This window comes from Mixophyes fleayi, chromosome 4 (genome assembly GCF_038048845.1).
Source record: "Mixophyes fleayi isolate aMixFle1 chromosome 4, aMixFle1.hap1, whole genome shotgun sequence".
In the NCBI taxonomy this organism is placed as follows: Eukaryota; Metazoa; Chordata; class Amphibia; order Anura; family Limnodynastidae; genus Mixophyes; species Mixophyes fleayi.
Genome location: NC_134405.1, coordinates 245,353,327 through 245,365,702, shown reverse-complemented (window position 1 = coordinate 245,365,702; position 12,376 = coordinate 245,353,327). Strand labels below are relative to the sequence as shown.

General features: G+C 37.3%; 1 protein-coding gene across 1 annotated transcript; it reads left to right on the top strand.

The window, feature by feature from the left end:
* Nucleotides 1–6,830: 6,830 nt before the first annotated feature.
* LOC142150104 (sulfate transporter-like) lies at nt 6,831–12,167 on the top strand. The gene is made up of 3 exons (XM_075205345.1): nt 6,831–6,889; nt 8,609–9,202; nt 9,989–12,167. Exons 1-3 carry the CDS (start codon nt 6,881–6,883, stop codon nt 11,588–11,590), a joined length of 2,205 nt encoding a protein of 734 aa, XP_075061446.1. The 5' UTR covers nt 6,831–6,880; the 3' UTR covers nt 11,591–12,167.
* Nucleotides 12,168–12,376: the final 209 nt, after the last annotated feature.

The window sequence follows — 12,376 nt, the reverse complement described above, 5'->3', positions numbered from 1 at the left end:
ATCAGATTCTAGCTTTCATTTTGTAGAATGTACTAAATAAATGATAGCTAGAATCTGATTGGTTTTGCAAACCCACCGGAAAACTCTCAGCTTGATACATTTACCCCCTGATGTGTTGCCCAACAAGGTAAAGTAACTGGATGAATAAGCTATGGCAAGTTTAGTGAGCAGTATAGAATAGTCATTCTAAGCTGCATGCCTTACTTGTTCTATAACCTAGGACGTATTAATATATAGTGTAGTAGTTAACTGGACCTGGACGCAAAATTTTATTTTACAATAAATGGTGAATGAGGATTTGTTGGGTGTTTTTTTTTTCAAATAACTTTTTTGAAAAGTGTGCCTGTGTGTATATATATTTCTTACTGTACACAAATGCATAATAACACGTTCAGCTCCTATTAAACATGGGTATACTGCATGTGAACCACACATCAAAAACATACATACACCAATTGGTTGTCAGCCTAGAAGAACTGCACTGAAAAAAAAAAAGTTTAATCAATAAATATTATTTTCAGTGGTTGTTACGATCCATGGCGGTGCCTCTAGCCGCTGCGACTCGCTGTTGACGACCGGGACATCACTTCCGGATTTTCTAGATATATAAGGTTATAGCTTCAGTACTCCTGTTTGCTGATCAGCATGTGGTTGTTCCTGAGACTCTCAGCTCTTGTCTGATATCCACTGTTGTGACCTCTGCCTGATTACCGGATTCTGGTAGTACATCTGTCGCCTTGACCTTTGTTAGCTTCTGGTTTCTGCGTGTCCGGTGGCTACCTTGTTCCATCCCTGGCTCATCTGGGCTCTAGGTACTCTCCTACCGCCTTCTCTGCATTGGCCAACTATAAGCTCCTAGTACTTTGAGTTTAAGAACTGGGGGCATCTGAGTACCTGTAAGCAGTACTCGCTCTACGGGAAAGGCGGCTGCAATAGGTGAAGAGCTCTTTTACCTGTTCTAGGAGTTTATGTTTGGGGTGCTGGCTAAACAGTGGTCCCTTCTATTAACACCATATTGATATGGGTACTTGATAGATAAACTACCCCATGCAAAAGTCATCATGACAGAAGATATTTGTAGTGAGCAGTTACATTGCCTTTACGGTTTTTGTTTATTTGTTCTTTGCTAAAATGTGCATTGTTTTTGGATTAAAGTGAGATTCAAGCAGATTTATGCTTGAATCCCACTGTCCATGAATCTTTTTGCCACCTAAAGTGTGACTAGTAGATTGAGGCAATAATAAATTATTTACCTTGAGCAAATATATTGCAAAAAAAGATTAGAATAGGGCTTTTTTATGGGAAAGAAACATAGCTGCGAAAAGCTCTTTTTTTGGTCCCAAATATGACAATGGGAAGAATAGAATAGCATGAACTAGAAATATATTACGTTTTCCACGTGAATCATCACCATCTGTGAAAGTGGAGAATTGAATTTGCCCTAAAGGGTCTATTTTTAAAATCTAACCCATATCATACCTTTGACAATTGACAGAGATCTTCAGGATCATTTCAAGATGTGTTTCTTTACCATTTTGCAGCATAAAAACAACTTAATAAACAATTTGCTTTTTGTATTTACCTCCTTGAGTTTCTTTGCAGTAAGATTGACGTTTGGAAGGCCAAAGAGCATTTAGGCACCTTTTAGTGGACAAAAATCAAATTCCCTGTGCCCCAAGGTTTTTGGAAACCAGAAAGAAAAAATACAGCATTGTAGCAATGTCCTTCTGCATATTATAGATGGAGGACACACTGCAAACCAGCTAAGGGCATGATGAATGAACACATCCCACAATTATATAGAGGATTAGAAAGGGTTATCAAGAGTGCCCTTACAGGGTGTTTCCTATTGGCCAGAACCCAACCCCCCCTTCTCACACAAATTCAAATCACGACAGTTGCGTTTGTTAAAAGGAGGAAAAGCTTAAAGGAACTTCCCGGTTAGTATCTCCATAAAGAAAAAAAACTATAACACTTTGTCTAAGACTCATGTTAGTGGGAATCTGCCTATGTTTTAATGATCTTTGTCTTGAACTGAATGGCCATGTTTTGGCTCTAGTATTATTCTTTCAATTTAGACCAAAAAATGAGATTACGTCTTTCCTTATTAATCTCATTCCTGTTATTATGTTATTTTTTTTAATTATTTGTTTAATTTCTTCACAATTTATGTGGATTGTAGTTAATAAAAAAAAAAATCTAACACCGTTTTGCTGCTTCTTCTTTTGCACTTTGACATTGACTTTGACTTGTATTCTGGGCTGCATTTGCCATTGTAATATCAGTTTTCAACTTTCCAATCTCTTCAGTGATCTGCTGTGTTCGGGCCCTCCAACATCTTACATCTTCCTCAACCAACTTCGTTTCCGCCAGCAGCATCCTACTTTTCTCCCTGAGTTCAGAGTTAGATTCTTGCAGTGGCAATATATTTGCTTCAAGTGTCCATATCTTAGCTTAAAGTTGCAGGTGGTCATGATCGATTTCTCTTTATCCTGGGCCATTGTCTTTGCAGCTACCTGAACTTTTTTATGCTCTGTATTAAAACAATTTTATAGCGCATTTATTTCATTCTGCATGTTATCTATATGCTGCTAGTATCTTAAACATTCCCCTTGTGTAACTTTCAATCTTGTTTAAGCGCCACTTTTTTTCTCCTCTCACAAATCTGGTAATTTCTATGTCTTGCTTCTGAGACTTTCTTTCCTCACTGAAAGAAAGATTGAGAGCTCTCTCTTAAACAGAGCTCACCATTTTATTAAAGGCATCATGGACTTAGTGCTGTTGCCTGCGGGCCTCCTCAATATCCAACTGCTCTGCCTTTGGGACTCCTCAATAGCTAACTGCTGCACCCTGGTGGCTACTTGTTGAGCCCCAGTAGTGTGAAACAATGACTTTATTATATCCTCCATGTTAGGACACTGCAACACAGTCTTTTTTCCAAATCTAAATAAATGGGTGTCTGACTCTCTCTCAAAAACATCATCTTTCAACTGAGCATATTATAAGGGGCCATACTATATCACAGCACCAATGTGCTGGTTTTTGTCTCTCTCCATACTGAGAATTTGATAAACCTGTATGCAGTCTTTCTGGTTTGAACACGTTAATCTTCTGCTTTTGCCATGTCCAATGTAGTTTGAAAAGCGGCCAATTTTATCTTCATAGAGATTAAGTACTTTCCCTATAGAAAAACCATTTCACTTGACTTAGGAGGTGTGGTACTACAATACCCAGAATGTGTCCCAATAAATATTTATTTTAAGGATTGAGCTGCCTTGCCCTTTAACCTTGCACAGGTCCGGTACACACCCAACTTGTGTGTTGCAGATTCACATACATTCTTTCTTCAGAAAAAATATATTTGGGTTTAGACCCCCCCAGATGTAAGAAAACATCAACTCATACGTCACTTTGTCTCTGCTGCCACCTGCCAGCTGGCGGCTGAATTGCAATCTCTTTTGCAGCTGTGCACACAAGTATATGGTATGTGTACCACATGGAATACAAGACGGCTATTATTAATAATTCTGCGAAAACATGCTGCAAAACCTGGAAACCCTGGGCTATCTATAATAATATGCGACTCCCTTTTCACAAAAATCTTTGTACTTAATTTCTCCTTCCTGCAAGTCAGGTACATTCCCTCCCCTCCTCCCCATGGGCCTTGCTTTGAAGTACCCTCCATTGCCCATGTTTAAATCTTAAGTTAGAAAGTTATAAGCACTTAAGAAGCTCTTCCAACACACCCATAAGGTGACTGCCCAGTGTTATTTATGTTTTTATATTAAATGTTATCCAAATCCATCCAGTAGAAGGCCCATAACAGACCCCCCGGCTCAAAGTTCTGGCCAGTGTACACGAACGGGAGGTCTGACTGGGACCTCAACCCCCTAGTAGGTCTTCTGGGATCCTATGTTACCAGTCTGAGAAGTTTTCATACAAATCCATCCAGTGGAAGGCTCAGAACAGGCTCCCCATGTCAAAGTTCTGCCCAGCATACACCAATGGGAGGTCCGACCGGGACCCTAACCCTCTAAAAACCTGCTCAGGTTCCGACTGGACCACCTTGCTTTGGTTTCATTCCAATTGGTGTAGGGGTGTCTGAATGTATAACCAGATTCACAACCATGGCCTTATCTGTGTGGAGTTTGTATGTTCCCCCCATGTTTGCGTGGGTTTTCTCCGGGCTTTCCGGTTTCCTTCCACAATCCAAAAAACATACTATCAGGTTAATAAGCTGCAATTAAAAATTGACCCTAGTCTGCCTGTGTGTGTGTGTTAGGGAATTTAGACTGTAAGCTCTATTGGGGCAGAAACTGATGTGAACGAGTTCTCTGTATAGTGTTTGGAATTAGTGGTGCTATATAAATAAATAAATGATGATGATGATAATGATGATGAAATGATGACATGATGACAGACAAACAAACCAAATCCATCCAGTTAAATACCCAGAATAGGCTCCCCCGGTCAATGTTCTGGCCCGCGTACACCAACACAAGGCCCGACCGGGACCTTAATCCTCTAATATTTCTTCTGGGATCCAATGTTACCAGTCTGTGAAGTTTTTGTCCAAATCCATCCAGTGGAAGGCTCATAAAAGGCTCCCTGGGTCAAAGTTAAGCCGAGCATACACCAACGGGAGGTCCGACTGAGAACCTAACTCCCTTAAAACCTGGCCAGGATCCAACTGGACCACCTCGCATTGGTTTCATCCCAATTCTTGCAGGGGAGTCCGAATCCATAACCCACCAGACAAACAGACCGAATCCATCCAGTAGAATGCCCAGAACAGGCTCCCTGGGTCAAAGTTCTGACCAGCGTACACCAACGGTAGGTGTGACTTGGTCCCTAAACCCCTTATAAATCTGGCCAAGATCCAACTGGACCACCTTGTGTTGGTTTCATCCGAATCAGTGCAGGGGTGTCGAATAAATTTGCCTATAAACAAACAAACTTCTTATATATAACCCCTTCTTTTCCAGTGTTACTGAACACATCTACTTTAAAGCAATTAACAAAAACTCAGTACATGAAAATACTTGATTTCCTTTCATAGCAGATTTTTTTTTTAACTGTTGCTGAACTACTCTCTTCTGTTATTCCATCACATAAATATCCACCTTACACTGACAAAGTTTAACTCCTCCTAAATCTTCATGTATGCAGCATGCACTCTGTTTTAACATTACTTCATAGCAGGATTTGCTTGGGGTTTTAGAGCAAACAAGACAGAAAGCCTGGGACATATACCTCTGCCATTCATCACTTGCCCAGTACTTCTGTCACAGTATATACATAGTTCCCACCACAACATCTATCACACTTTCACACACTAGTCTTATACTATATTAGTTTGGTTGGTGCCTGTTATGGGTTTATCATTAGGGGCCTTTATCTTGTTTGTGTGTGAAGCATGATATTGTGAATCATATTTGCTCTTGTAGAATTGCAGCACCTTATTAGATCTTTGTGGTAAAGAAGGGTTGATGTTGCTATGCCATAGTGTGGGTCGCACAGGAAATAACTTTATTCTAATGTTTACAAGTATGAAGCCACCTTTTGGTTTTAGGTATATCAAAGCTGAATGTTTTTAGCGCTTAAAATTCATTTTGCTAGAGGATTTCAAGACTAGCATAATGCATATGTTATTTACTTACCTAAAGATAGATGCTGATATGCAACCATGTTAGTGCTCTATTATAAGTTTAGTTGTAGGTATTAGTGTAGTTTGCTATATTCACACGTTATAACTGGTCTATAATTTCTTAGATATAATTTAGGAAATGTTTTAGATATTGGTACCACATCCACTTTACATCAGTCATGTGGTGCTAAACCCTACAAGAAAAGATAAGAAATAATGATCCATATATTACGGAACTTAGCAAGTGCGTTATTTATCAGTCCAAATCACGGTTTGATATTTGTGCATTTCCTTATGTTTTAGATAAATCATTTTTAATAGTGTGTTTGAGTTATTGTATTACAGCATAAGTCAATAGGTCCTTTTTTTTCCTTGGTGAAGAGTATATTTAAAAGATCAACCTTCCTTTTATTACCTCAACTTAGTCTCACAAAGTTATCTTTAAGTGATCATATACTATCAGACCAAGCCCAAGGTAGCCCACAATATGACTGGCCCGGGGGGCAGATGACCTCCGGCCCCCTAGGCCAGCCTGCCCTTGAGGATTGAAAAATTAGCAGGGGGGCAATTTTTATTATAACTTGTACATACTGAAAATGTCCTGCGGTTGCACCCAGTTTTTTATATGATTTGTTCCATAGTACCCAGCACAAATACATACTTATATACCTGTATATCAATATGGTGTACACAACAGACTGGATAAAAATACATGTGATTATGTTTGGATGCAACAATGCTCTTATTTTGTATTGTATTAATATAACTGCAATAATGGTCTATTTATATAATAATAGTAGTATAGTGCACTGTATAGCATGTTTAAACAAGTCTAACTTCAAACAAGGCTTAATTTCCTATCTGTATTAAGTATGATGTATTAAAATACAACAAAAGTTATGAAACTGAGTATTTCACCATCCCAAATGAAAGACATAAATTTTACTGTGGGGTTAAAACAGTGTTTGGAAAAATTTATGCAAACATATCCTCTAATAACACAAGTAAAAGTGCACTTCTTGTTTTCCCTAATCATATTGCACATCCACAATCGTGTTTTGGAAATGTACTGTGAAAGGTGATCTGCATTCGCTAAAATATAGTAGGTAACTAGTAGATCAGTTCCCACTCGTGATGTCATCCAAGAATATATATTAGATTGAGCCTTTTCATTGATGTTATTAGACAACTGCGGGATAGATTCCAGAAAGTGACACAACATAAACTACTACGATGGCTCAGGTTTGAAAAACTGCTTTGTGTATTTGTATGTCTTTTTGAGTGATTTAAATTACTTGGAACAATAGTGATCATTAGCTAACTCCAACATGAATAGCATATACTTACGTTTATGTAACTAAGAGTATATTTACTAAACTGCAGGTTTTAAAAAGTGGAGATGTTGCCTATAACAACCAATCATATTCTAGCTGTCATTATAAATAACACAGCTGAGATAAATATAATGTCAATATCTTTGAAAGTGATCGGTTTTAAATATTGTATCTGGTGATATTGGCCTATTACAGATGCATTGAGGTATGGCTTATGAAATAACTTTCATTTACAAAAATATACCAGGGTACACGATTTTCCTTTACATCTTTTTTCTACACATGCTGGTAGTGGTATGTCTAATTATCTTAATAGATTGTTTTATTCATGGTTCTACATATAATCTGCCATATTATGATAGATCCCACAAAATTACATGCTTACTGATGAAATTATTGCAAATATTAAGAAAGGGTAGAGTTCTATCATCAATATAAGCATAATGTTATCCTTTGTATTCCATGACCATCTTTGTGTACTGAAATAACTAGATAGATCAAAACTAGAAATTGCACGTAAAGTCAGTGGTAATTTGAAAAGTTTAAACACAATATCAACATTATATACTGATTTATAAACCTAATTTATATACCAGTTTCAAAATGATGGTTATGGAACTAGAGCAAGAAGGAGTGAACGAAGTTTAATGCTGGGTACACACTATAGAAAAATACTGCAGATGCAATTTCTGCAATGATTTTACCAATGACTTAAAGACGCTATGAGCATGCAGATTTATGTGTACACACTATACACGATTTATCTTCAGATCTGTGCTCTTCATCTGTCATAATCATCTTCTGAAAAGAATGTGACTCTGTAGACTCCATAGTGATCTGCCTACACTGCTGGTCATGAGCGCATACACACTTTTACATTTGCCCAACATCGTTCCATCGTTGATAGTGATTTTTAGTCAATTTATAAAATCAAATCAGGCAATACAATGTGCTCTGGTATGATAAAGCATGATCGTGGGAGCGTACACACTAATGCGATATCGGTCGTTTATTATGTGATTAGAACGATAATTGGTTGAAAAACCTGTAGTGAGGACCCAGATACACACCTTCCTACTTTCCAGTTTCTCACTTCTCTGCACATTTGTAATTTAGCCCTATGATGTCCCTTGGTTCGACTGAACAACGAAGAGCATTATAACACTTTTCTAATCACTATTGGAAGTGAAAGTGAGAAGAGTGAAATTAGGAAATGTCCACATGACTGGCTCTGGTTTTAGCATATGATGGTCAGCACAGAGAAAAGGACAGGGCGTCTTTCTCAGTAATTTTGTGTGCAGTACAGTAACTGGAGATAGAACCTATGCAGCCATTCACTTACTTGCACTTGCCCATACCAAGAGTCATATAGTAAATGTCTGTGTCTTCAAGAGTGGAAATGGCCACAATTATAGCTGTCCTATAGAGACGACTGCATGCCTCTGCATTCTCCCACATAATAGCCCACTCATGCTCCTGCACCATAAGCATCTTAATAAAAGAAAATATACAAATAATCAATACATTTCACTTCATCATTTTAATGCATTTTTATTTTAAAATATCAAAATGAATTCAAGTTGACAATTACCTTTCTCTTTGCTCATGTCATGTTTTCTCATCCTAGTTTATAGATCTTGAATATCCTATAAAGAATGAGTTTCCTGAACAAAGTGAGCGCTCACCTTCCCTACCCTATAATTCTGTGGAACTTGAAGAACAAATCAAACCAGTGCTCAATCCCAAAGACCTCATATGGGAGGAAACCAAAGAATGTTGTATCAGCAGCCCTAGAAAGTTAGGCAGATTTTGCTTCGAACTCTTTCCAGTGTTGTCCTGGCTTCCTCAATACAAGATTAAAGAATACCTGCTAGGTGACATTGTATCTGGAATCATAGTTGGCATCGTGAATATTCCTCAGGCAATAGCTTATTCACTCTTAGCAAGTCAAGACCCCATTTATGGCCTATACACCAACTTCTTCTGCTGCATCATCTACTTCTTCATGGCATCATCTCACCATAACTGTGTTGGTACATTTGGGGTGCTGTGCCTTATGGTAGGCAATTCTGTGAACAAGCAGTTAAAAGCTGCTGGTTTCACTGAAGATGGTGATGCTGTATTAAACTCAACACTAGCTGCTAACAGTACTCTATGTGGGAAGGGATGTTATGCTATCATGGTGGCCACATCTTTAACTTTCATGGCGGGAGTTTACCAGGTAGGTTGATGATTGCCAACTCGTCTCCTTTGGTGATTTTGTAGCTTCCATCAATTAGACCATTTAATAATTTGATGAAGCCATTATTAAAATATATATATATATATATATATATAGAGAGAGAGAGAGAGAGAGAGAGAGAGAGAGAGAGAGAGAGAGAGAGAGAGAGAGACACAAAAAGCAGGGATACTCTGCGCTCTCCAAACACATAATTAATGCTGTACTAAATACTTTTCTTTATTAAGGACAGGAAATGTTAGTTCCACATACTGCAGTATATGATAAGCCGACCAACTCACGCCAAAGTCTTCTTATCTGGGCTTAATGCTTACCTACACACACACACACACATATATATATATATATATATATATATATATATATATATATATATATATATATACTATAATTACACCTAAGGATGCTGCTTAGCTTATGCTTTCAGTTACAAAATATGCTTTTTACATTCTGCATTATTAATTCCTAGTACTGACTTATGTATATTCAAGAGATCATGAAATGGTGCATATCACTATAACTGACCAATTTAATCCATTTAGGTTTTTTTTATAATACAGTATTATTATTATTTTATCATTATTATTATTATTATTATCATTATTATTATTATGTTTTTATGTGTGATTCACCTTATTGAGACTCAACAGGAATACATTATATTTCTCTCAAAAGTATTGTTCTTAAAATAATATTCTACAAAAAATACATATAAATAATATGTATTTTAACCACATTTTGTTAAGATGTCATTTATCTGTTTTCCAGGTCTTCATGGGACTATTTCGCTTAGGTTTCATCTCAGTGTATTTATCGGAACCCTTGCTGAACGGTTTTGTTACTGGGTCTTCTCTCACCATCATAACGTCTCAGATGAAGTATCTGCTGGGTTTGAAGATTCCTCGCCATGATGGGGAAGGCTCTCTGATTACTACTTGGATTGATATTTTCAATAACTTACAAAGCACTAACATATGTGATTTACTAACCAGTGCCGTTGCAATAGCCATCATGGTACCAGTCAAAAATATTAATGACAGATTCAAAAGTAAGATGAAGGTCCCATTTCCAGTTGAACTGTTTGTTATTATTGTGGCCACATTGGTTTCCCATTACTTTGATTTCAATGGCAAATATAAATCATCAATTTGTGGGTCAATTCCTACTGGATTTAAGCCCCCAAGGTCACCGGAGTGGAGTTTGATTCCAAAAATCGCAATTGATGCAATTCCAATAGCAATAATTGGATTTGCAATGACAGTATCTCTTGCCGAAATATTTGCCAAAAAACACGGCTACACAGTCAGCACCAATCAGGAAATGATAGCTATTGGCATGTGCAATCTGATTCCATCTTTCTTTTACTCTTTTGCAAGCTGTGCTGCTCTTGCGAAAACTTTGCTTAAGGAGTCCACAGGGGCCAATACACAGCTGAATGGAATTGTCTCCTCATTAGTATTGTTGCTAGTACTGTTGGCTATTTCACCACTTTTCTACTCACTGCAAAACTGTATTTTAGGAATTATCACTATTGTTAGCCTTAAGGGTGCACTTGTGAAATTTTCAGACACGCCAAAAATGTGGCGGATAAGCAGAATTGACACTGTGGTCTGGTGGGTCAGCATGTTAGCTTCTGCCTTGATCTCCACTGAGATTGGGCTGTTGGTGGGCGTTTGCTTCTCTATGCTCTGTGTGATCTTTCGCACACAGAGGCCAAGGGCCACTCTTTTAGGCAATGTTAGTGGGACAGAGATTTATGAAGACCAGTTCAAATATAAAGAGTTAGATATTGTACCCAATATTAAAATATATCGGTTTGATGGTTCTCTGTACTATGCCAACAAAGATTATTTCAAAGCAACTCTGTATAGCAAAACAGGTGTTAACCCATTGATAGTGTTAACCTTACAGAGAAAGACCAAAAAAGAAAAAAAAGAAGAAGAGGTTACACCTGTGCAAACCAATTACAGGTTTATCTCAAAGCTAAATGCAATTAAAACAGTATGCAAAACTTCCAAATCTACAAACATACCAGCACTCAAGATGCACTCTTTAATTATTGATTGTGGCGCCATGCAGTTTGTAGACAGTGTAGGCCTCAGTGTACTCATAGAGGTCCGCAATGACTATGAAGAGATTGGCGTATGGGTGTTTCTTGCCAACTGCAATCCATCTGTTCGCCAGCTACTCCATAATGGCAACTTTTTTAGTGGCACAAATGGCAGTGCTGGACTGCACGCGTTTCACAGTGTACATGATGCAGTCATGTTCGCTGAGAGGAAGTTCCGAAAAAGAATGAAGCTAAGTCAGATTAATGATGTTGATTCCTTTTCAACACAAGATCAAGAGGACACTGAAGATGGACAATAAAATGTTTTTAGGGAGCAAATGAGAAATATACATAAATGAAAAATATAACACCATTAAATAGGCACAGATATACAGTTTACAATTAAATACAGTACATCATTTAAAGGGATGTATTAAACCAATTATAAACTGCAATTACTTTTTCTGCAAACACTTTGATAATGTTCAGTTCTGCAAGAAAACACAAAATAAGTTCAGGTTTATTAATTAATTTTGTGGTTTCCATAATCTTCATGGAATATGGATATGGGATTTATCTATTATCTATTGCCTTTTGTATCCCTTTCTTTTCTAAACCACATCCTTTACCATATAGTACATTATTTAATGATCAATTATTATCCTTAATTAACACATGTAGAATAGGCACTAGGTAGGTTAGATTGAGTAGGGGAGAGAAGCACTAGATTAATCTGTGGCTCTTGATGGGTTAAGAATGAAAATAGGGATCAGGCAGTGGAGCTTTTGTTCCCATTTTGCAAAACCCTTTATTATTTTTCCTACCTCTTTTAATGCTTGCAATTTTAAATTATATTGTATGTAAAACAAAGTAATGTTCTGTTTGCAATAAAAGGAAAGAAATAAAAAAAATGTTACACGTGTTGTCTGCTTTTATGTGTAAGTTTGTTGTTTTTTATTTATGCTCTTTAATGGCGAAGAACCTGTTTAATTAGAGGTAGACATATCTAGTCCTCAAGTGTGTTTAATATAGTATATTTTCAGGATATCTGTTTCAAAACACAGCTGTGTTAATAAGGTCAGTGCAGTAATTCCTGTTCAGAACAT